Source organism: Anolis sagrei, chromosome 6, assembly GCF_037176765.1.
Source record: "Anolis sagrei isolate rAnoSag1 chromosome 6, rAnoSag1.mat, whole genome shotgun sequence".
NCBI classification, from domain to species: domain Eukaryota; kingdom Metazoa; phylum Chordata; class Lepidosauria; order Squamata; family Dactyloidae; genus Anolis; species Anolis sagrei.
The window spans coordinates 63,929,200-63,956,541 of NC_090026.1; the positions used below are offsets into that span (position 1 = coordinate 63,929,200).

The following is a 27,342-nucleotide window of genomic DNA, read 5'->3' on the forward strand; positions in this document are numbered from 1 at the left end:
TGTTTTACTCTATTATTATTATTAGTAGTAGTAGTAGTAGTAGTAGTAGTACATTTCTGATTTCATTCTCTTTATTATTATTGGAAAGAAACGTAAGCACATTTACCTTGAAGAAGGCTAGAATAATGGTATAATCAGAGTTAGACAGTCTTACCTTAGAGTTATATGTAAATATTTAAAAATATTTAACTTACTGATGCCTCAATGTAATTTTATTGGTATTTTTTTAGTTTGAAATTTATCAGGAGTTGCTGCATTTCCCACCCTCGACTTATACTCGAGTCAATATGTTTTCCCAGTTTTTTATGGTAAAATTAGGTGCCTTGGCATATATATTCCGTTGGCTTATACTTGAGTATGTATGGGTATCTGTGCTTCACACTTGAATGGAATGTCGTTCACTGGCCTTTTCGATTTTACTAGGTTTCTGTTATGCCCACCATATTTATATTCTCTTGTAAAATGAAAGAGCCTATTTTGGCTCACACGCTTCAAGCATTTGCACAAGAACATCTATACACAAACAGGAATATTCATCCAGAACCAAATGCTCCTTAACCTCTCTTAAAAGCCTTTGTCAGCATTAACCATGTGCTGTCTTGTCCTATTATAACTGAAGTACAGGCTGACCTTTCTGTACATGGGGGGAGATCATTCGGAGTTTCGGATTGAGATGTTATCTCTACGCAGATGATGTCCAGATCTGTCACTCCTTCTTGCCTGTTACCAAGGAGGCTGTCCAGACCTTGAATCGGTGTCTAGCTGCTGTGTCGGACTGGATGAGAGCTAACAAATTGAAATTGAATCCAGACAAGACAGAGGTCCTACTGGTCAGTCGTAAGGCCGAACAGGGTATAGGGTTACAGTCTGTGCTGGATTGGGTTACACTCCCCCTGAAGACGCAGGTTCGCAGCTTGGGAGTGATCCTGGACTCACCGCTGAGCCTAGAACCCCAGGTCTCGGCGGTGGCCGGGAGAGCTTTTGCGCAATTAAAACTTGTGCACCAGTTGCGCCTGTACCTTGGGAAGTCTGCTCTGGCCACAGTGGTCCACGCTCTTGTTACATCCCGAATAGACTACTGCAATGCTCTCTACGTGGGGTTGCCCTTGAAGACTGTTCGGAAACTTCAACTAGTCCAGCGAGCGGCAGCCAGACTGCTCACCTGCGCGACATACAGGGAGCATACCACCCCCCTGCTGTGCCAGCTCCACTGGCTGCCGGTTCAGTTCCGAGCACAATTCAAGGTGCTGGTTTTGACCTACAAAACCTTGTACGGTTCTGGTCCAGTGTATCTGAACCAGAACGTATCTCCCTCTACGTCCCATCCCGGAGTCTGAGATCATCTGGGGAGGCCCTGCTCTTGACCCCACCACTGTCACAAGTGAGGCTGGTGGGGATGAGGAGCAGGGCTTTCTCAGTGGTGGCCCCCCACCTGTGGAACTCACTCCCGGGGGAAATCAGGGCATCATCATCCCTCCTCTCCTTTAGGAGGAGGGTGAAGACGTGGTTATGGGACCAGGCCTTTGGGCAATCTGGCAATTAAATAAGACAATCAGGCGAATAAGACCAACAGGACTGACGAAGTGGAACTGAAAATTAGAACTATGAGTTAGCGAACGCTGACCATGTAGGAGGAGGAATTGGGTTTGTATTGGTTTTATTGATTTTATTGATTTTATTCGTATAATGCATGAATTGTTGTTAACTCTGAATTGATGTAATTTTGTGTTTGATTGTTCTGTGATGCAGGCATCAAATTGTGCCTTTGTTTTTGTAAGCCGCCCTGAGTCCCCTTCGGGGTGAGAAGGGCGGGGTGAAAGAACCCCGAAATAAATAAATAAATAAAATGCCCAGCATGGCCCAAAATGTTACTTAGTGCCCATCAAAATCTTTTTTGTGTGTCCATACCACCATCTCATCCACATGACTGGAAGTGATCCTTCACCTTCATGTTTGTAATCTACTCTGGATGAAACAGCATTTCAGAGAAAATGCAAATTACATAAAACATCAATGAATTTGTATAGAAATGTGAGAATTGATTGGAAAAAAATATTCTATTTCAAGTCTCATTTCTCTTAGTACCATTAAAACCTAAAAATATTCAGCAATATTAAATACCATTCAATATTAGGTTTATAAATATTGAAAACTTTCATATTATTGCTCCTCTTTACATTGTGGACAAAACAGACATTCAGGCTACAATCGCTTCTAATTATTTCCATATTTGAATTTGTATATGTATACAAATCAGACTGACAACAATCAGACATTGTTTTCTGAACAGCTTCCTGAAATTTCCACATAAATTCTATGCATGTGAATAAATTAATATTTATTTTCTAGCCAAAGAGAAAACAATGAATCCATCTTTTCATTCCACTGATAAGAGTACAGGAATGCAATAATATTAAAAACATATTGAAGTATATCTACATTGCTTCCGATATTGAGTGATACGAAATAAGAACAATTGTACTAAATGTTCTAAATATATTCATAGCAAAGAATGCATATTGACGAAATAAGACAAAAACACCAGCAGAAAGGGGGAAGGTACTCTTTCTTTGTTAACAGTCATATTGAAAGCCATGCATGAAATCATTCTGTTAGGGCTGGAAAAGAATGGCTCTCCTATTCAAACATATTTATTGCTTAAGAACTTCTGCTTGCTACCAAATATGGCCTGGTTCAAAAATGCAGCCTCATGACTTCATGACAATGGCATTACCTGGCGACAAGTATTTCAAAATCGTATCTTAGTTGATTTGCATTTTTATGAATTATGCGTACATTTCTTTCCATCCATGTCCATATGAGCAGGATGTAGTTGCAGGAGTAGGGCAAATGCACCAGGATTGTGGTGCAGCTGGCTGAGTGTCAGTTGCATTAAGATCACTCTGACCAAAAGGTCATGAGTTCTAAGTCAGCCCGGGTTGGAGTGGGTTTCCAACCAATTGTGTGTAGCCTGTTGTCGACCTTTGCAACCCGAAAGACAGTTGCTAGGGCTGGGCGGTTTCGTTTCGTAATTTGTTAAAAATTCGTTATTTTTTTGGTTACGAAGCGATAACGAACGATTCAGGAGCATCTAAAAAACGAAACGAATTTTTCAATTTGTTTCGTAATTGCTTCTTATTCGTTTCGTATTCGTTTCGAAATCGTTTCGAAATCGTTTCGTTATTATTTCCGCATGTCTGTCAACAACAGTCAACAACAGAGGGAGAGGGAAGCTTCAGAAGTTCCCCCTGTCCCATATGGAGGTTTTTTAGTGTATTGCGCGGTCGCGTCTGCCATTAACGACTCGATTCGTATTCGTTTCATATTCGTTTCGTAATTTTAAGAAATTTCATAAATATCGAACTTTTTTAAAGAAAAAATTCGGAATTCTTTTAAATATCGAAACGCAAAAACCCCCAAAAAACTAATCGAGTTTAGAAACAAATGTTTCCGTGGTTGCCCAGCCCTAACAGTTGCATCTGTCAAGAAGGAAAGTAAGGTACCAACTTAAAGTGTGGGGAGGCTAAATTAACTGATTTATGAGGCCATAAAGAAAACTCCAGCAAAGCATTCCAGCGGGGAAGAATGCGGAAGTGCTTCATCAGCGTCGCAGATGGACGATGAAAGCGACAGCTCCCCTGGCGGCCAGAAAAAGTTAAATAGCCTCTGTGTAGGTCTGTAAATGTTTGTATGTCAAAAATTAGCATTGAATGTTTGCCATATATGTGTACACTGTAATCCTCCCTGAGTCCCCTGTGGGGTGAGAAGGGCGGAATATAAAAGCCGTAAATAAATAAATAAATAAATAAATGAGTCTGGTGTCCCAAAACAAAAATTCTGTCTTCACAATGAATATTACTTCACTCCCCAAATTTCTAACATTGCTTTAACTTAAACATCAAAACTCCAGTTAAACATTTAAAAATAGAACTTAGGCATCCAAAGGAAAGTGGCAGATGAAATTATCAAGGGAACTCATACAATTGTTTGGAAGCAGTGATGACTTGACTGCGAGCGAGCAGACTAAAAGTGAATCCTGCAAAAACTGAGATACTCTGGCCCGGCCAGCCACCAGAATTACTCCAGTCTCTGCCTGATTTTGATGGGGAAGCTCTGGTTCCATCTGCCACTGTTAAAAGCCTTGGGATTGTGTTGGACTCATCGCTGACGATGGAGGCCCAGGTCACTGCCATAAGTAAGCAGGCCTTTTTTCATCTTCGCCAGGCAAGGAAATTGGCATCCTACCTTTCAGTAGAAGCACTGGCAACAGTAATCCACGCAACAGTCACCATGAGGTTGGACTATTGCAATGCCTTATATGCCGGCCTTCTGACGTCAACAACTCAGAAGATTCGGATGGTCCAAAATGCGGCGGCCAGGCTGCTCGCGGGATCATCTATAAGATCCCATATTACACCGATTCTACAACAACTGCATTGGCTACCAATAGAACATCGGATCTCTTACAAGATACTGATCCTGACATTTAGAGCTCAAAATGGCCAAGGACCTATATATCTTAGGGACCGCCTCATTCCTTTTTCCCATCAGTGGTCACCTCGATCCACCCAGGAAAATCTCCTATATGGAGGTATACCTGGAAGCTACAAGGTGTAGAGCTTTTTCAACCTATGCTCCAATTCTGTGTAACTCACTGCCTCCATATATTAGAGCAATGTTGGAGTTGCGACCTTTTGTTAAGGCGCTTAAGACTTGGCTGTTTGGTTGTGCATTTAAGTAAAGTGATCAGATCTAATTTGCCAAATAGTCACTGTTGTATGTTTTTATGTTGAATGTTTTTATATTGTGTAAATGCTATTTTAAATTGAAAGTCGCTCGGAGCACCTTGGTGGAGAGCGACTAATTAAGAAATTATTTATTTTATTTATTTATTTACTTCATTTGTTAACCGCCGCTCTCAGCCCTAGGGCGACTCGTGGCGGTGTACAACATATAACAAACATATCATACAATAAACTACCATAGCACTATAAACAACATAACAATAATATACTATCATCTAATTACACTAAAAAATCCGCTTCGTCTTATCATAGAATCATAACCAATCTCGTAGTCTACATTCCGTTCCAGTTGTCATTTCCAGTTGCTGTAGCATTTAGTTAAATGCCTTCTCGAATAGCCATGTCTTCAGGCTCTTCCGGAAGGACATAAGGGAGGGCGCCTGCCTGATGTCAACAGGGAGGGTGTTCCACAGCCGGGGGGCCACCACTGAGAAGGCCCTATCCCTCGTCCCCGCCAGACATGCCTGTGAGGCAGGCGGGATCGAGAGAAGGGCCTCCCCAGACGATCTCAAGGTCCTCGTGGGCTCATAGGCCGAGATGCGGTCCGAAAGGTATTTTGGGCCGGAACCGTTTAGGGCTTTGTAGGTTAACACTAGCACCTTAAATTGGGCCCGGAAGCATATCGGCAGCCAGTGGAGCTGGAACAACAAGGGCGTTGTATGCTCCCTGCGTCCTGCTCCTGTTAGTAACATGGCTGCCGCGCGCTGGACTAGTTGAAGCTTCCGGGCCGTCTTCAAGGGCAGCCCCACGTAGAGAGCGTTGCAGTAGTCAAGGCGGGATGTGACCAGAGCGTGTACCACCGTGGCCAAGTCAGACTTCCCAAGGTACGGGCGCAGCTGGCACACGAGCCTAAGCTGTGCAAATGCTCCCCTGGTCACCGCTGAAACCTGGGGATCCAGGCTCAACGATGAATCCAGGGTCACACCCAAGCTGCGAACCTGCGCCTTCAAGGGGAGTGCGACCCCATCCAGCACAGGCTGTAACCCTATACCCTGCTCGGCCTTGCGACTGACCAGGAGTGAAGTGAAGTGAAGTGAAGTGAAATGCAACTATATGAGTTCGAGGTGTGAGCAATATTAAAATTTGGGGAGTGACAAACAATTGGGAAATAGAGCAGACTTTTTTTTTTTATCAAAGGGGGTGCTGTTATTTTCTCCTGCTTTTATAGCTATGATTCATGTTTTCTTTCAAACACTGCCATTCACACACAAAGTTCCATGCACTTTTCCTAATGTGTGCATTTATATATCTCTCTATTTTAGTTGTATATGTTTTAGCCACCTGCATTTTAAAGTGTATATTTTATTTTTTTCAAAACACTTTATAAATTTTTGAGATATATAAATTCTCAAAATGAAATCGATTTTTCCCAAGTCTCAAGAGATGCAAAATGTCTGCTTTCACTCATATTCTTGAATCTAGAAAAATTATCTTCTAGCCTACGTCGACCTCAAGGTTAAGCAATTCATAAACGTGTTGTGGAAATTCCTTCTGAAAAGTTTCTTTATAGTGGCCTTTCTAAATCCTAATCCTCTTTTGATTTCATGACTCTATTCTCCATTCTAATAATAATGACTGAACCAAGGTATGAAGAATATTTAAGATCTCTGTTTTCCTTACAGCAGAACCTGACTCCCTGCACAAAATCCAAGTCTCCAAAAGCACACTTCTTCCTCTTCCCTTGAGAAAGGAGCCCCAAAGTGACCAGAATCATGCTTTCCCATAGCATATCTGTCACTCTTCTTAGGTACACTATCTCTCTCCTTCCCATGGAGCAGAGCATATTGGGTGGAACAGACTCCTCAGGTCAGCCACACTTTGAGCATTATTAAATTGAGTCTTTTATAGGAATATTTTGCTGATGTGGTCCCAAAGTTGTAAATTAATGATAGATGTCATCCATCCTGGGTCCATTTCAGTTTCCTGGCCAGATGTTGATCTTCTTGATTGGTATTGATCTTATGTTGACTTCCTTCTTAACACTGTAAACATTTCTGTTATCACTGTCCCAATTCTAATCAGAGATTACTTTTCAGCTCTTATTTGCAGGTTTTAATTACAGTCCAGCAAGCAGATTTAGTCATTGCAGGCCTTAATATTTTATTTGTGTTTCCATCATCATCATCATCATCATCATCATCATCATCATCATCATCATCATATTTAATTACTTATTAATCGCCCTCCATCCGAGAATGCTCTAGGCGATTTACAGCTAAATTGTAAAAGATAAAATTTCCAAAAGTTTCCAAAATTATTAATTCCACCCATACATTCATCTTCTATTCTTCAATTCATTCCCACACATCATATTAAATTCACATTTCTCAAATCTGCAATGATATTTTCATGACACTGAAGGGGAATATAGTGGAATATACTTTTAAAGACCATGTGACCATGATCTGTGTTGTAAATCTTAAATACATTCTAATTGGCGGGGACGAGGGAGAGGGCCTTCTCAGTGGTGGCCCCCCGGCTGTGGAACACCCTCCCTGTTGACATCAGACAGGCGCCCTCCCTTATGTCCTTCCGGAAGAGCCTGAAGACATGGCTATTCGAGAAGGCATTTAACTAAATGCTACAGTAACTGGAAATGACAACTGGAACGGAATGTAGACTACGAGATTGGTTATGATTCTATGATAAGACGAAGCGGATTATTTTAGTGTAATTAGATGATAGTGTATTAGTGATATGTTGTTTTTTGTCGTTGTAGTTTATTGTGAAATATGTTTTTATATGTTGTACACCGCCGCAAGTCGCCCTAGGGCTGAGAGCGGCAGTTAACAAATGCATCAAATAAATAAATAAATAAATAAATTGGTTGCTGCCTCACCTATTGATCTTTCAATTTTTTAAGAAAAACTTTTTATTCGTGTCATTAGTTTTACTGTGGTAGTATTATTGGTGCTAACTACCTTAAACACATTTTACTAGAAAGGCAGTATATACAAGTGAGAAAGAAATGATGACTAAGGATCACATCACATGAATCAGGTCCAGCACCATGTTTTGCCAGCCTCTGCGGTGAATCATGGCAGCAGTGAAGTGGTAGCAGGGCAATCCTAGTGCCCCAGCTGCCAGCTGATGCTTCCTCATCCCATGTGGGGAAGTGTTCCTGCTGTGCCAAAGCCTCGTCATTTCTCTATGGAACGCAGGGTAGCCCACTTCTCTCATGGACAGAGGTGACCCTAGGTAATTTTCAACGGTAAGCAAACAGTATTTTGCCCCCCCCCCCCCCACCAATCGCTGATATATATTTTCTGTTTGTCGTGGGAGTTCTGTGTGCCATATTTGGTTCAGTTCCATCATTGGTGGAGTTCAGAATGCTCTTTGATTGTAGGTGAACTATACATCCCAGTAACTACAACTCGCATATGCCAAGGTCTATTTTCCCCCAAGAGCACCTCAAGAGTGCCCCTGGGCAAAATCAACTAACACTGCAAATGCTTACTTTGCATAATGGGTTGAGCCACCCCTGCTCATGGAGCCCTGCTGGAAGTTGCTGTATGTCATTTAATAGGCAGTGTGGGGTTTCATGGGTGAACCAGGGCAGAAGGGTCCTAGGATCCCTCAATTGCCCCATGTGATGATGCCCTCAGAATCTTCTAACATGCAACATCCCTTTAGCTACAATTCTATGACTCTCCAGATGCTTTGTTTTATGTCAAAAAAGAAATGTAAATTAAAGAGTATCTTCTGAATGAAGATTGAAAACAACAGCCAATGTAGTAAGTCATGCCTTATTCTGGATGTACAGTGAAACAAAGATAGAGCCTAAACACCAGAGGCATGGTGTGTGTGTGTGTGTGTGTGTGGGGGGGGGGGGGGCAAATCCCAGTAACTACAACTCGCATATGCCAAGGTCTATTTTCCCCCAAGAGCACCTCAAGAGTGCCCCTGGGCAAAATCAACTAACACTGCAAATGCTTACTTTGCATAATGGGTTGAGCCACCCCTGCTCATGGAGCCCTGCTGGAAGTTGCTGTATGTCATTTAATAGGCAGTGTGGGGTTTCATGGGTGAACCAGGGCAGAAGGGTCCTAGGATCCCTCAATTGCCCCATGTGATGATGCCCTCAGAATCTTCTAACATGCAACATCCCTTTAGCTACAATTCTATGACTCTCCAGATGCTTTGTTTTATGTCAAAAAAGAAATGTAAATTAAAGAGTATCTTCTGAATGAAGATTGAAAACAACAGCCAATGTAGTAAGTCATGCCTTATTCTGGATGTACAGTGAAACAAAGATAGAGCCTAAACACCAGAGGCATGGTGTGTGTGTGTGTGTGTGTGGGGGGGGGGGGGGGGGCAAATCCCAGTAACTAAAGTCCAGTGAACTTTCCTTTCAGAAAGAGCAGCACCTGATTTCCCAGATGACCACATCACTGTGAATAAGCTGATGGGTCATTGCTTGAGAAATGAGAAGGCAGAATGCCAACCAAAGCCATCATGGGCATTCATCGAAGCAAAGAGTTTGAAAAGGCTATGCAGAACAAATTAGGTTGTGGCCTCTGAAATGTAAATGTTGCACATTTACCTGCCACAGCTGAATGAAAGGACACAAGCTCCACTTCATTTTCCACCTACTTGCTTTAAAGGCCACACTTTAAGAAAACTTTTCCCCTCCTCCTTGGTGACTTTCCAGGACTACTCTTTACCCTTTAAAGTAACTGAAACAGTATGTGTCAGGCAGTGCTAGATTTGCTGTGACCGATATGAGGTTGAGATTTTTTTTTAAAACTAACTGACGGAAAATTGACATTCATTAGCCAAAGTGCTGTGTCTCTCATGATGAGATTATAGTTGAGCACTGTCTAACTACCTTCTACCATGCAGGAAAAGCACAATCAAAGCACTCCCTATGGATGGCCACCCAGCCTTTGTAATTAAGGCTTTGGGAGAGATAAACCTGGGCATAAATAAACATAATATTAACAGATGGTTATCCAGCCTTTGTAATAATAATAATAATAATAATAATAATAATAATAATAATAGCAAACTCAGGAGCCAACCAGTCCAACCACCTTCTGCCATGTAGGAAAAGCCTAATCAAAGCACTCCCAACAGATGACCACCTTGCCTTTGTAATAATAATAATAATAATAATAATAATAATAATAATAGAAACCCCGGGGCAATCCAGTTCAACTTCCTTCTGTCATGCAAGAAAGGCACATTCAAAGCACCCCTTGAGCCGTGGGAGGGAAATAGGGTTTTGGAAGCAAGGAAAATGAGGGGGAAAAGATCTGTGAGGCGGGTGGAGGGAGGCTTTTGGGGTGAGGGAGGGGTTAGGGAGAGAAGCTGGAAAGAAGAGGGAAAATTTGGAGTGGAGAAGGAGGAGAGAGAACCGTGGAGTCCCTCATTACAAATTACAGATCCCCAAGGGCTCCAGGGAGCACACTTTGAGAACCACTACTCTAGAGTATCTAAAGTTACTGCAGGATTCCACTGTCACCTTGGGTAGACTAGGTCAGAACACATCAAACTAACCATGTCCCTGTATGCCTCACCCTAAGAGCTAGGAATGATAAGCATGCAGGTCTATTTCCCTGAACTGGATCAGGAAGTATGCCCAGACCACATGGAATAGTAGAGTTGGAAGAAACATTAAAGGTCACCCTGTCAAACTTCCTGCCATGCAGGAATACACCATCAAAGCACTCCTGACCTGTGGCCACCCAACCTCTGTTTGCAATACAAGAAAGCATAATTCAAGTGCTGCCAACAGAAGCAATCCATACAAACAGCAATACTCACCAGAATTTGAATGTTTAGGCACAGTTGGTACAATATTTCTATGACTGCTAAGCTGATGTTCATCTAGGTCAGTGGTTCTCAACCTGTGGGTCCTCAGATGTTTTGGCCTTCAACTCCCAAAAATACTACCAGCCTGTAAACTGGCTGGGATTTCTGGGAGTCTAGGTGAATCCCCCCTCCAGGCTAGCAGGATTGACTTAAATATGATGGAGCTTGATGTTGTCTGCAACCCCACTATGACACACAAACAGCAATCCAAGGGAAATCTGGGATCTGTGGGGTTTTTAGCAATGCTAAACTCTCCCATTACTATTACATCTCTCCTCTCTGAATGTGTGGTCATCTCTTCTTAGGGAGGGATCATCCAGTTTTTCAGTCTGCTTGGTGGCCTGTAGTAGACCTCCTCACAATGACATCCTTGTTGTTTCTTTCCATCTTAATTTTTACTCAGATACTCTCAGCTTGGCTTCCAGGACTTACATCATGGACCTCATCACAGGTGTAAACATCCTTGATATAAAATGCTACTCCTCTTCCTTTCCTGTTAGGTCTATTTTTCCAAAATTGGTTATACCTCTCTACATTCCAATAATGAGATTCATCCCATCAGGTTTTAGTGATGCCAACTCTATCATATTTGCTTTGTTGTACAAAGAATTCAAGTTCATATTGTTTATTTCCCATACTTTGTGCATTAGTTTAGGGACACTGAAGACAACGGACCACCCTCATAGTTTTCTTCCTTCTCTTCCTTCACTTTTTTGTTGTTCTGTGTCATCATTGCTACTGGAGATAAGTTCAAATTGATTATATAGCTCATGGGTCCTTGAACTTTTAAAGCAGAGGGCCGGTTCACTGTCCCTCAGATTATTTGAGGGTGGGGTGGTGGTGGGGGGGGGGGGAGGGTAAACTATATTTTGAGAAAAACATGGTCGAATTCCTATGCACACTGCAGATATATTATTTGTACTGCAAAAACATGAAAGAACAATACAGTATTTAAAATGATGAACAATGTTAATCAACATAATCTTACCAGTATTTCAGTGGGAATGGTAGGGCTGATTTTGGCTGATCAGATAGTCAAGTTAATTCAGATTGTTGCTGTTGTTGTTGAGTGACTTGAAGTTTAGATCAGGGGCTGAGTAAATGATCTTGGAGGGCAACATCTGGCCCCCGGGCCTTAGTTTGAGAACCCCTGATGTAGCTTCAAACTTACAGAATGATTCCTGATCCTTCTATATCAGTGTAAAATTTTTCTCCAAGTGTTTTTCTCCTGTGTTTGGGGAGTGACCTCCTCTCATAGAGATCCCATGTAAGATTTTCCTGTAAGAGAATTTGCTCTGCTGGGTCCAAGTCAACCTCTTTCTCCCTAATATGTTGAAGTGTGGATACATGAGCCTCAAGATAATTGACCCATTCTTCCAATCCATAGAGCCATGTTCTGAAGATGGAGACTACTATCTTCTTTGAATTCTGTTAATAATAACGGAATGTGTGTCAACCAACTCTAAACAGAGGAATGAAATACGGCTGAATATTACTTGCAGATTAATTGCACCTGGATTTTTAATATGAAGAACCTGAAATTACTGTATATTTGTTTTGATCAGATTGTTCTAAAATAATAATGCATTAGAGAACCTTAAAGGAGGCAGAGCAGAGGAACAGAGTAGAAGTTAAAAGAACTTACAGTAAGGGCAGCCATACACCTCAATCCTTAGGCCAATTTGTCCCTCTTCACTCCAATCCAGAGGAAGTATTCGAACATAACGGGCAATAACTGGATGCTGTAAATCATGCCGCACAACACTGTCTGAATTTATGTTTCCAGGAAAGGCCTAGGAAAAAACACAACAAAACGTTTTTAGTATTGAGGCCTTTTTGAAACTGGAGATCAAGTCTGTATGAGTAAGTATTCAGATGGAAATCCCATTCCACCCAGACAGGCTTCTGCAGGATAGAGGGACATATTCTGCTTCTCTGATACTATGTTCTAGTGCTATCATCAGCTGAATGAATAACTCTGGATTTGCTTCATATTCTGAATGTGCCTTAATAGTAGGAAGTTTTTGATTATTTGTTAGAATCATAGTGTTGGAAGAGACCACAAGGGCCATCCAGTCAAACCCCGTCTGTAGTTTATATCCATTGTTCTGTGTGTCCTAGTCTCTAGAGAAGCACACAGCAAGCTTGCCTCCTTTTCAATATGACATCTTTTCAAATATTTAAACATGGATATTATGACAACCTCCTCTTCTTCAAGTTAAGCATACCTAGATCTTGGCTTCCAGGTCATTTACCATTCCTTTCACTGTCTCTGTACATCTTAGTTTAACTTGAGGAAAAGTTACATTAAGTGGCTTTAACTCAGGTGAATGCATATAAGTTGTATGCAACGTTTAGCTACTACAGGGTTCATTGCTTTGCACACTGACCCAAGTGGTCAGTGTAATTGTGCCCTAGGATTTTCTAGGACAGTGATGGGCAACCTTTTGAGCTTGGTGTGTCAAAATTTTCCAAAAACCTGAGCATAACTTGGGTGGGGTGTCGACTTCGAGAACCCCCCCCCCATAATTTTGCAATATTTATAGTTTAAATAAGAAAAATGTATATTCCATGCTGAGTTATGGAGTGAACAATGGTCAAACATGCAGATGTTAAATTTGTATAGCCTTTTACAAATTTAAGGATGGAATTAGATTGGCTCTTATAAGGTGTACTTCTCTGTATGCGTGTCATCAAAAATAGCCATGCGTGCCAGTGCTGACACGCATGTCATAGGTTCACCATCACGGTTCTAGTAGATCGGGAGGGGACACTTATTTGCTATTCTCTGTACTAACCCAGATGTCTCCTGAGATTTTGTGCCTGTATTTTTGAAACTCTGGTGATGCAAGTACAGATATTCAATGAAAACACATTAATAAACACTTAATAAAAGTCAGAAAGATTTGCAACAATTTTTGTAAAAAGACAGCTGTAAATATTGTTTTTTAAGAAGTGTGGCACAGGTTAGTTTATCACAAGGTTATCACATTGCAAAAGACTATGACTATAATTACTTATTAAAGTTTCTAGCCTTTTCCCTACATTAGAGAACAATGCAGCGATTCTTTAACTAAAGGTGATGAGCTCATGTATTTTAAATCTCTCTTATCTAGAGAAATAATGGAGGATATGTGCAGAAAGGGTGGAATCCTAATATGCTTTTTTTAAAAAAAAATTGGTTGGTCAAACATTCAGTTATGTCCTACATTATCTGCAGTGTTCAGCTAGTGCACACACACACACACATACACACACACAGACAAAAAAAAATCATCCCAGAACCCTGGGTTGACATTGATATATATATTTCAAGCTACGTCTGGTTGAATCTATGGATAAGGAGGGCTTGGAATATAGGGAAAGCCCCTATATACACACCAAAAAAGCAAACTTTGACTTTGTCATTTTATGTAAGGGACACCATTTCCCTATACCATTATAGATAACATGGAGCTTGAGCAGCCACATGTTTTTGGTATTGATAGAGGGTCCTGGATTATTACCATCAGATACCAGGGTCCTGGATACCAAGGGGACCACTATATTTTGCCTAAGGGGATTGATGTTTTTGTACTTGGGCCTTACACAAGCTCTAATTTTTATGGTACAGTTGGCCCTTGTAAAGGAACGCTATTAAGGAACGAGGAATGAGTGGTCCCTTAATGCACCTGTGTGACAGGGGGGAATCTTTCAATCCTACCACTGCCACCAAATGTAAAGGATATCACCAATGTAAACCGAAATGTGAGACGATGGGTCTCTTATCACACCTATGTGACAGGAATTTGAGTGAGGGAATGACTAATGATGTGAGAGACCGATGATACTGGTAGATTTTTGCCGCCACCACCTCAATTTTATTGTTTGAGGAAACAAGGTGTGAATGTATTTGAGGTAATATGTGCCTAGGCTTCTGGCTCTTCTTTTAAGCCTTCTTTGCTTGCTGACTGGACTATAAGGATGTTCAGGTTGACTTGGTTTCACTAAGTAGGACAGACTGAGGCAGAGACCAGTTCACGATGAACTAATAACAGGTTTATTGAACTTTAAGAAGATGACAACTCATAAAATGAGAAGGTACACATGTGTATTTCTGTTACCGAGGCTCAGGCTTACTAGACATAAGGTTTCTACAGAAGGAGTAGCTTTTATTTGAAGTGAGTTACCTACTTCACATTATTCAACCCTCTGAAACAGTGTGTTTCTAAGATCAGTCACCCTGACTGTCTTACAGAGTAACCAGACTTCCTCTAGTCTACTCTCCACTATAGGGCAATAAGCCTACTTGTAGTCTCTCCTGAATACAAGCTGACAAGTCTTCTCACTGACTCTCCTAGTCTAGTTTTACTGAAGCCCTTGTCCTTTTCTTTATTCCCCATCAGATCAACTCATTCAAAAGCTTCCTTCTCCCTGCCTATAATACTTCTTCTCTGTTGAAATCCTATTACCTCCTCTATTGGAATCTTTCCCTGTCTCTCTTAGAATCTCTCTATTCTGTCGGAACCCTTCTCCCTCTCCTGTCAGAAGTGACAGCCTTTTTCACTCTCACCCAACTCCTCCCCTTGGTGCTTAAACCAATCAGGAGTTGGCTGACTCCTCCCCTTGTCTCCTTGCCTATACTAAGATGTCTGCTATTCTAAGCTTCTCCACCCAGCCTACTGACTCTCAGGCTTCGGCCTAGTCGGCAAAGGTTAGAATCTATTACAGCCCTCCATAATAATAATAATAATAATTATTATTATTATTATTATTATTTATTTGTACCCCGCTACCATCTCCCAAGGGACTCGGTGTGGCTTACATGAGGCCGAGCCCAAACTCAACAATACAAGCAATAAAATAACAATACAAGCAATTAAAAAAACATAGACAATAAAATACATAACATTATGTAAGACAACACACAATTAATAAGACAACACACAATTAAAAACAGTGGGAAGGCCAAATGTAGAGTTAAAATTGGAAATAATTTATTTAACCATTTGGTATTTATTAACAGTTTGATTTGTATACATATTTTATACTCTCAGTCTTCTTTTTGACCAAACTAAATATGCCTGTGTCCCTAAGCCGTTCCTCATAGTGAAGTTGAATTTAGAGTATGGACCACCTAGTGAGCTCAACTAACCATCAATATTTCCGAACAGAGTAAGACCCACCAGCATGAAGACAAGTGACAGAGGCACTTTATTATGATCTGCAGAAAGGATGCAATGTACTAGATGCTATAAATGTGCAAGCATACCATATTGTTGTGTGTAAGCATTTTTATACAATACAAATCCACCCATTTGTTAACGTTGTCATTGTTTAATTCTCCTGCCCATCCCTATGATTGGCTGGTGCTGCGATGTCATTACCACCATCAGGCAGGGATTTCTTGGTATGGGGAGGAGACAGATTATGATTTTTTAAAAGTACACAGCATGAACATTTGTTGGATTTCACTAGCTTAAAAATATAATCCTATACATATCCTTATGTAGAAAGATGTTTGAACTCAGTGGAACTTCCCTTTGAGTAAATATGCAAAGGATTAAGAGCTATACATGACATCCTAAGCATACTTAGAAGTAAAGAAGCTCTTTGAAATCAATAGAACTTATTTCTGAAAAAGAGAATGAAGTTGATATGTTTTCAAGTAACCACAGTTAAATTCCTGAAAATATGAATATAAATGCTTGGAAGAAAATAAAAAAAGGGAGAGAAGTAGTACCATCAATTTCCGAGATAATTAAAACACATTTCATTGAGTTTTCAACACAATAATATCCCTTGAACTCTATGTATTCATTTAGATAAATGGTTTACAGTAGTGCACATTTGGTGCATAATGCAAACATCAGGCCCAAATCCATCATTGCAAGCCTGCAAAAGAATCAATTTACAAGACTTGTGAATTATGAACGGGCATAATTAAATCTCCTTTACTGATGGTGGTGTATTTATATCCTTAGAAAATTAGATTTCATGCTTTGTGCAATGCACCACATCTCCTCTTTGTCCAACTTTAAAAGATGTGTTTCATACAAGATGCGTAAAGTACAACTCAAATCAATATTATTGTTTTTAAGTTAGCTAGATACTACAGAAATGTGCAATACACAGACTGCTTTATTTTAATAGAAACACATTGTGAAAGCGGGTAGGGCATCTTACATCCTTTCCTTAAATGAGAGGCTGAAATGGTAGTTTGCACAGGCGCAACAGAGCTCAACACACAGTGTTCCATTCTGTATATAGTTTCGGCGGTGACCAGGTTTTGGCAGTGACCAGGGGAGCATTTGCACAACTAAAACTTGCGCGCCAGCTGCGCCCGTACCTTGGGAAGTCTGACTTGGCCACGGTAGTCCACCCTCTGGTTACATCCTGCATAGATTACTGCAATGCGCTCTACGTGGGGTTGCCTTTGAAGATGGCCCGGAAGCTTCAAATGGTCCAGCGTGCAGCAGCCAGGTTGCTAACAGGAATGGCGCTCAGGGAGCACACAACTCCTCTACTGCATCAGCTCCACTGGCTGCCAGTTTGCTACCGGGCCCAATTCAAAGGGCTGGCTTTAGCCTATAAAGCCCTAAACGGTTCTGGCCCAGCCTACCTATCCGAACGCATCTCTTCCTACGAACCCTCCAGGAAGTTAAGATCATCTGAGGAGGCCCTATTCTCGATCCCGTCTGCTTCGCAAGCACGCTTGGCGGGGACAAGAGACAGGGCCTTCTCTGTGGTGGCCCCTCAGCTGTGGAACTCCCTGCCTAGGGATATTAGATCAGCCCCCTCCCTTCTGACCTTTCGCAAGAGAGTGAAAACCTGGCTCTTCGAGCAGGCATTCGGAACCCCGGAATAGTCAAGCTTGAGATGGAGAATGACCCAGGAACGGCCAAGACGATGAAACGGATGAGGATTGAAATGAGAGGATATAGCTCTTTTTAAAATTGTTATTGCACTGTCTTTTTTGTCTAAATGCACTTAATTGTTTTTGCTTTTGTATTGTATTGATGGCATCGAATTGTGCCGATATGTAGACCACCCTGAGTCGCCTACAGGCTGATATGGGCAGGATATAAGTGATGTAAATAAATAATAAATAATTCTGATGGAACATGTGCAATCATCTGCAAGAGGTGTGGAATATTTGTGTTCTTGCCAGATGATGTGGATAACTATACTTGCAGCAAGTGCAAGTTAATGGTTCTCTTGGAAGAGAAGGTCCAGCATCTTGAAGCCCATGCATCCATACTCCAACAAATTAGAGGAGAGAGGAAGATGTTATCAGGAGAATCATGGGTCTCTCTGAGGAGGCCATTCTTCAAACACAGGAGAGAGAGAGGCACTTGGAGGAATGTTACACACAGAAATTGAAGGATGAAAAAATATTTTGGAGCTACAGAATCAATTTGAAATTCTTTTTAGCATTAATGATGATGCAGAACAGCAGGTAGTGCAATAGAGCTTGTCTTCAGAGAATATGCACCTCGAAGAGTCAGCACATGGGATGGCTCCTGCAAAACCATCAAGAAGGAATATGGTGGTTGTATGAGATTTTCTGTTAATACTGATACTAGGTATATAGTAGGCCTGGGCGGTTTCGTTTCGTTAATTCGTAATTTGTTAATAATTCGTTAATTTTTCCAATTACAAAAAGATAACGAACCATTCTGGAGCAATCATTAAAAAAAACGAATTTTTAAACACGTTTTGTAAATGCTTCGTATTTCGTTATTGTATTCGTTTCGTTATTGTTCTGAGGTCGTTTCGTTATTATTTCCGCATGTCTGGGCCAGTTTTATGGTTTAATTAGTGAAAAAAAATATAATATCACACCAACAGTCAAGAACAGAGGGAGAGGGAAGCTTCAGAAGTTTTTGGAGGTTTTTTAGCGTATTTCGCGGTCGCGTCCACCATTAACGAATCGATTCGTTATTGTTTCGGAAATTGATTTGTTAATTTTTTACCATTTACGAAATTTCGTAAATATCAAACTTTTTAAAAGGAAAATTTTGTAATTATTTTAAATATCGAAACAAAAAAACCCCCCAAATACAAATCGATTTTAGAAACAAATTTTTACGTTGTTACCCAGGCCTAGTATATAGGTATACTTGTTTTATACATGGGGTCGTGTAAAATTATCAGGAGAGAAAGGGTCACAGATGGAAAAGATTTTAGAAGTCCTGTTCTATCCCACATTTTACTAGTTCATGAAGACTGTTTCTAAAAGGCTAAAGATTTATACGATCTGAAGAGAAACCAGAGTATAGTATAGTAAAAGAAATTACTAGCCCTAGAAGGGCACGACCTCATGCAGGGATGGCATAGCTACCTGTGGGGAGGGAAAGCTACGAAAGAGAAAAACTTTAAAAATCACTTTATTAGGGCTGCCCTCATCCAGGTATGAGAAAAATACAAAACAAGATTTTATTCCAAAACTCCACTTTGGTTCTCTCCCAATGAAGCCAACCAGATAAGGGAGGTCCCAAGAGATAGGTGGTTAACATATAAGGAAATATTAAAAAAGGAAGGTCAAGAGATAAGGATTAAAACCCAAGAGGAGCTAAAAATCTTAAATAAGAGGCTGAAATGGTAGTTTGCACAGGCACAACCATCTCTTTCCTGGTTCCTGTACTACCAAATAAATGAAAACTACAAAATCTATCTATATAAAAATGCTCTGTGCATAATGAGTACCTTAAAAACGAAAGAACCAATGAACGAAATCACACCAAATTTGGCAACAAAACGTCTCACAACACAAGGAGTGACCATCACTCAAAAAAATTATGCTTTTGTCATTTGGGAGTTGTAGTTGCTGGGATTTATAGTTCACCTACAATCAAAGAGCATTCTGAACTCAATCAACGATGGAACTGAACCAAACTTGGCACACTGAACTCCCATGACCAATAGAAAATACTGGAAGGGTTTTGGTGGGCATTGACCTTGAGTTTGGGAGTTGTAGTTCACCTACATCCAGAGAGCACTGTGGACTCAAACAGTGATGGATCTGGACCACTCAATATGCCCAAATCTAAACACAGATGGAGTTTGGGGAAAATAGACCTTAACGTTTCGGAGTTGTAGTCACTGGAATTCAAAGTTCATCTACAATCAAAGAGCGTTCTGAATCCCACAAACAACAGAATTGGGGGAAACTTCCCACACTGAACCCCCATGAGCAACAGAAAATACCTAGGGCCATCCAATCCAACTTCCTTCATCAGAGCAAGAAAACGTAATCAAAGCCCTCCTGACAAAGAGCCATCCAGCCATAGATATAGATAGATAGATAGATAGATAGATAGATAGATAGATATGATTCACACACAGAGAGATATAGTATCATAGATTTGAAAGGGACCCTTAAAGAAGGACAATTATATCTTGTATGTTCCAGAGTAGGCAAACCAGACACTCTCCACATCAACACTGGCAAAGAAACAGCAAGAAATACTGTTTATCCACAAGCAGAAAGACATTGCATATATTAGAAACCAACACTTTCTCATTACTTTATTTTTCAGATCAACAGACTGGGCCACAGCAACGTGTGGCAAGGGATAGCTAGTAGATAATAAACTAGGCTTTGAGAAAGATGAAACCTTCTGGGACAAGGTACTAAAAGTAGATACGAAACTTAGTAAGAAAATCTACCAACAACTTCTTAATTGGTTAACAGAGAAAGAACAGGTAAAGGAAAATATGGTAAAGTGGGCCAGGGATATAGGTCGATCAATCAGTTTTTCCGAATGGGAAGAGATAGGGTCAAGAAAGTTAAAATATACCTATTCAACTGACTTCAAAGAAAACTGGTACAAAATATTTTATAGATGGTACCTAACTCCAGAACATCAATCGAAAATCAATAGAGAAAGAAATAATGGAAAATGTTGGAAGTGCAGGAAAGAGAAGGGAGACTTTATCCACATGTGGTGGAAATGCAGGAAAGTTAAGTCCTTCTGTTGACAAATTCACAAAAAAATAGAAATAATCCTTCAAATAAAATTTGAACTAAAGCCGGAATATTTATTGTTAAGCATCACCAATTTCGACATGGGCCAAAACACAAACAAGATCTTCTTCTACCTAATAACTGCAGCAAGATTAAAGCTGGCCCAGTTGTGGAAATCTCAGGAAATTCCCTCAATAGAACAGTGGACAATAAAAGTCCTCGATATCATGAACATGGACCTGCTTACACAAAGAGTATCACAAAACAGTAACATGGCCAAATCAACGAATTGGGATAAATTCCTTAAATATTTAGAAGAGCAGAACAAAAGAATAAAACGACAATAACAAAAAATAACAATAATGCTATTAAAATAATCGAACAAATAAAAGAGAATTTTTACAAGGAAGGACAGTGCTAAAAATACAGAACAGTCGGAAGCTGCCTATTCCATAAGAAGAAGAGACAATAGTCTCAAAAAAAGGAATAATCAGGAAGAACCCTGGACAACCTGGAAGTGCATTCTAATAGAGACAGAAACCCTCCCTATGAATGTGTTGAATGAAGGTGTGTGATTGTGTGAGAGTGCGAGTGTCCCCCTCCCCCTCCCCCCCTTTTCGTGGAGAAGCCCTTTCCCTTGGGCCCTCTCATTCTTTTTTCCTACTTTCTATCACAACTTTTATGTATGTAAAACTCCCACAATAAAAACAATAATAAAAAAGACTGTTTCTAACTGTAAGCAGTAGGCTTGAGTAACCATGGAAAAATTTGGTTCTAAACTCGTTTCGTTTTTAGGGGGCCCTTGCGTTTCTTTTTTTTTTAAGAATTCTGAAATTTTCCTTTTAAAATTTTTGAAATATACGAATTTTTGTAAAATTATGAATCGATTCGTTAATGGCGGGCGCGATTGCGCAATATGCTAAAAAAAACTCCAAATGGGACAGGGGGAACTTCTGAAGCTTCCCTCTCCCTCTGTTGTTGACTGTTGGTGTGATAAAACAAACAACAACTATATTATATTATATTATTATAATATTATTATATTATATTGTTGTATATTATATTATATATATAATATTATAATATAATATATTATATATTATATTATATTATAATATACAATTATAATATAATATAATATAATAAATATAGTAATATAATAATATATAATATATAATATATATTATATTATTATAATATTATTATATTATATATTATATTATAATTGTATTTTTATATTATATTATATTATTATATTATATTTTATACTAGCTGTACCTGGCAACGCATTCCTGTGGCATAGAGTGAGGGTATGAAAAATAAAGTAATGAGAAATTTTGGGCAAGAAGGATGCCAGGAGAAAGAGGAGGGAGGGGGGAATGTGGGATTTGCCAGCTGGAAGGAAGGAAAGAAGGAAAGAAGGAAAGAAGGAAGGAAGGAAGGAAGGAAGGAAGGAAGGAAGGAAGGAAGGAAGGTAGCCCAGTGCAGCCCAGAGTGAGGCAAGAAGAAGCATGAGGAAAGAGGAGGGAAGCAGCAGAGCAAAGGGACCGGAAGTGGGGTAAATGCGAGATTGTAAAACTTGCACCAGACATACGAAAATAATTACAAAATAATTACGAAAATTGGAAAAATTGTTTCGATTCTTAATTACTCCTCACACTATTCCTGCATGGCTCAATATTGGATCGTAAGCTAATTTAAATACAAATTAATAACGAATAACGAAATTAACAACTGGATCGCCCAAGCCTAGTAAGCAGTTGTACAACTCTGCACATCAGCTCAATGTTCCTTTTGCTCATTTTTTTAATATGAATGTGTAAACCTACTGTGCAAATACTGAACAAGATTTTCTCTCCCCCCCCCCCCCCGCCCAAGAAATACAAGAGCTCCTAGAAAATGTACAAGGACAATATAAAATTAAAACAAGACAACAATTGATTGCAGGGTTTTGCTTTTCAGTGGTTTCTTATTATTTACAGTTAATGGACAGATTTAGGCAAGTCAAGCAATTAGCTGGTTTTGAACTGAGTAAATTGGAATTTGAGCTGCAATTATATGCTAATGATAAACATTTAATTGGTAAAATGTATAAGATGTTATCAAAATGGAAAAATGGCAGTTGAGCAAGTTAAAGAATGCATGACAAGGTGGGCACAAAATGCTGGGTGCAATATAATGTTGGACCAATGAGAGAAAATATGGCACAAAGGGTTAAAATTTATGTCGTGTTATAATTTGAAAGAGAATGTTTATGAAATGATGTATCAATGGTATATGACTCTTGAAAAGTTTTCTAAAATGTGGTTTCTGGAAAAGTAAACAGCAAGTGAGGTCGTTCTACTATATGTGGGAGACATGTAAACAACATGCCAAGAAATACTGGATTCAAATGCATCCAGAAAGTTCTTTTGGGGGAAATATCCAGTTAAGACCTGAGACTTTTCTACTTGTTCTGACTGATTCGAATGACTATGATAGATCATTGCAATAAATGATCTCAGTAGTCAGATTGCTCTACACACAGAACCAACAACAGAGGATTGGATGACAAAAATGATGGACTTGACCAAAATTAGCAAATTAAACCTGGTTACTAAAGGAATGGACATGGGATTTTTTTTTTTTAATACTGGAAGTCCTTTGTTCACTTTTTGCATGAGGAAGAGAAACACCAATTTTGAGCTTTGAATAATAAATGGGGGAGAGGGGGGTTGAGAAAGGAGTCAACATTGGGAAGCCTAGAGAGTAGAAACTCAGTTAAAACTTGTGCGCCAGCTGCGCCTGTACCTTGGGAAATCTGACTTGGCCACGGTAGTCCATGCTCTAGTTACATCCCTTATAGACTACTGCAATGCTCTGTACATGGGGTTGCCTTTGAAGACGGTCCGGAAGCTTCAACTAGTCCAACGAACAGCAGCCAGATTGTTAACAGGAGTGGCGCTCAGGGAGCAAACAACCCCCTTGTTGCACCAGCTCCACTGGCTGCCAGTTTGCTACCAGGCCCAATTCAAAGTGCGGGCTTTGGCCTATAAAGCCCTAAACAGTTCTGGCCCAACTTACCTCTCCGAACGTATCTCCCCTTACAAACCACTGAGGACTTTAAGATCATCTGGGAAGGCCCTGCTCTCGGTCCCTTCGTCACAAGCACGTTTGGAGGGGACGAGAGACAGGGCCTTCTCTGTGGTGGCCCCTCGGCTATAGAATGCCCTCTCCAGGGAGATCAGATCTGCTCCCTCCCTCTTGACGTTTCGGAGACAAGTTAAAACGTAGCTATTCAAGCAAGCGTTTACAAATACAGAGTTGCTAATATAGGAAATCGAATGACCTGACAATGGAATTGGACAATGCTTGAGAATAATGAGACCCTGATGATGTTGCTTTTATTGTTTTTGTGATGTTCTTATACCGTTTAATGTTTTTTTTAATCTATTATGTTTTATGTATACTGATTTGTTGGAAACTGCTTTGAGTCGCCAATTGGCTGAGAAAGGCGGTACACAAATACAGTAAACAAACAAACAAACAAACAAACAAACAAACCCTAAATCCCAGAGTGGAGCAGAAATAACTCCTGAATATCCAAATGACATCCAGAGATTTCAGGTCCTTAATATGGGGTAAAATGGGCTGAACTGGTTTAATCCTATATTAAGCAAAGTTGTTTTCTTTTGGTCAGGTGAGGATGGATTGGAGGTCATGTACTTTTTGTTTTTCTTTTCTTCTTTTTTTTGTCCCCCCCTCTTTTTTTGGCATTTATTATGTTTCTACTCTATATTTACATTATTGATTTACTTTTTTTGCCTTTTAATGCTTAAAATTGTTTCAGTCAGCCTCTTTCTTGTGAACAAAAGTTCAAGTAAAAATGTTTGGGTCAACAATATCTAAATTTAAATAATATGGAGACCATTTCACAATATCATGTCATGAACTGTTTTTAGTTCTCTTTAAAAAAAAGTATCCAGAGCATGATATCATGGCAGGGAGGCCATTATGGGAGATGGGTAAACTGTTGTCTTATTATTTTCCGTCAGTATGTTCAGTGTTCAGTATGACATGAAAACTAAATAATTTTCCAAAATACCTCTGCTCAGGCAGTTGTCAGCCATCTTAAATTTAACCTTTTTCCCCTTTCTCTAATATTGTATATTTTTCGCATTAAAATTGTACCATGAACTTTATAACGCATTTTTTGAGTAAAGTCTTCTGAAATGTTTGCAACTGTTCTCAATTTTGTGCCATTAAGATTTCTATTTAAAATACAAAGAAATATGCATCAAGGTCAGGCATTGCCAATTCTAAGGTTGATGCAAGCATTAAGTGCAATTTCATGGTCTATATCATACTTGTCAAGTGTCCCTCATTGTGAGTGACAACCTGCATTTGGCACAGTCCTAGTAGCTCTCCAAGTGGTTGAACAGCAGCACATTGCAAAACCAATCTCTACATCTCATGGTTCTAACTCTTATGCATCCATACTTGACAGCCACATCAAGTTTTACTAAGCAAGTCAGTAAAAACTTTTCTTTGAAGTCAAGCAACCTGTTTTAATTTCCACTGGTACCCAATACTCATGCAATGTCCTGTTCTATTCTATTCTGTTCTGAATCAGTCAGGAATTTTTCATTCAATGTAACTTTCTACTTAATAAGCTATCATGATTCATAACACTTTAAACTCTTAAGTAGAGAATCTGTATTCATTCTATTTCCTGTGCTGGTCTATGACCAAACTCAAGAACGGAAAACGGAATGTTGGTGGACAGAAAAAGAGATTTAAAGATGGGCTCAAAGCCAACCTTAAAAACTCCGGCATAGACACTGAGAACTGGGAAGCCCTGGCCCTCGACCGCTCCAGCTGGAGGTCAGCTGTGACCAGCAGTGCTGCAGAATTTGAAGAGGCACGAATGGAGGGTGAAAGGGGGAAGCGTGCCAAGAGGAAGGCGCATCAAGCCAACCCTGACCGAGACCGCCTTCCACCTGGAAACCAATGCCCTCACTGAGGAAGAAGATGCAGAGCAAGAATAGGGCTCCACAACCACACACGGACCCACAAGAATATTGGAAGACAATCCTCCTCGTAAAACGAGGGATCGCCTAAGTAAGTGAGTACTATGACCAAAATAAATGATTTGATTTGATTTGTATTCATTTTACAAAATACAAAAACTTGTAAGGCCAAAATAAATCTCCAGTTATAACAAGAAACTTTTGCATAATATAGAATCATAGAATCATAGAATCAAAGAGTTGGAAGAGACCTCATGGGCCATCCAGTCCAACCCCCTGCCAAGAAGCAGGAATATTGCATTCAAATCACCCCTGACAGATGGCCATCCAGCCTCTGTTTAAAAGCTTCCAGTCTTGAAAGAACTTGTTCAGAAAACAGGAGGGAAGGCTTTTGAAAAATCTGTGGAATATCTTGCTGTCAGGCAGGCATGTAGCCAGGGGCGGTGGGGGGGGGGGGGAGCTTGGGGGGCTTCAGCCCCCCCCCCCAATTCTCATGGAGGTTCGCGAGAAGGCCTTACTGGTACATTATTTAAACTGTTATGTTATTCATATCATGATCTGATCACCATGCTCAATATATCCCATATGCATGGGGGTATTGGGGTAATGATACAAAAGGTTTGCTAGGGTAGACCCTCTTTCACTCAGACTTAGCCCGCCCCCCAAATCAAACTCAGCTCCCCCGAAACAAAATCCTGGCTACGGGCCTGCTGTCAGGTTGAATTTACATTCACTGGTAATGAAAAAAAAAAATGAAGCAAGAAGTCCATGGCCACTTTACTTATGAAACACTAGGGAATATAGAATCATAGAATCAAAGAGTTGGAAGAGACCTCATGGGCTATCCAGTCCAACCCCCTGCCAAGAAGCAGGAATATTGCATTCAAATCACCCCTGACAGATGGCCATCCAGCCTCTGTTTAAAAGCTTCCAAAGAAGGAGCCTCCACCACACCCCAGGGCAGAGAGTTCCACAGCTAAACGGCTCTCACAGTCAGGAAGTTCTTCCTCGTGTTCAGATGGAATCTCCTCTCTTGTAGTTTGAAGCCATTGTTCCGCGTCCTAGTCTCCAAGGAAGCAGAAAGCAAGCTTGCTCCCTCCTCCCTGTGACTTCCTCTCACATATTTATACATGGCTATCATATCTCCTCTCAGCCTTCTCTTCTTCAGGTTAAACATGCCCAGTTCCTTAAGCCGCTCCTCATAGGGCTTGTTCTCCAGACCCTTGATCATTTTAGTCCTCCTCCTCTGGACACATTCCAGCTTGTCAATATCTCTCTTGAATTGTGGTGCCCAGAACTGGACACAATATTCCAGGTGTGGTCTAACCAAGGTAGAATAGAAGGGTAGCAATAATAATAATAATAATAATAATAATAATAATAATAATCCTTTATTTATACCCCGCTAACATCTCCCGAAGGAACCAATGTATGTACCTCCCTCCCTTATTTGTGTTATTATTTAAGATTATGCAGTGCCAGTGCGGTAAATGGATTTGCTCAATCATTTTTTGCTCCAAAGAAAGAGAGTCCACCAAACTCTGAGGTACTTTGTTCCACTGCTAAACACTTCTTGACATCATAAAGTTCTTCCTTGGGCCCTTCCACATTGACCACAAAAGTGGGCCTCATCCAGTGTCCAGGACAGCTGAGCAGCCACCCTCCAAGACTTCCCTACATTGTCTCCCTACCTCAATTGTTGTTAGGGCACCTTGGCTGACATCAGTTTCATTAGAAAAGCTGTGATCCTGCAGCCCAAAAGCCA

General features: G+C 40.3%; 1 protein-coding gene across 1 annotated transcript in view; it reads right to left on the minus strand.

Annotated features, from left to right (window-relative positions):
• CNTNAP2 (contactin associated protein 2) overlaps positions 1 to 27,342 on the minus strand; it is a 1,109,924-nt gene that overhangs the window by 453,647 nt on the left and 628,935 nt on the right. The window contains exon 4 of the mRNA XM_060781556.2: positions 12,265 to 12,412. Coding sequence (XP_060637539.2) covers positions 12,265 to 12,412 — 148 coding nt within the window. The remainder of the gene's footprint in view (positions 1 to 12,264; positions 12,413 to 27,342) is intronic.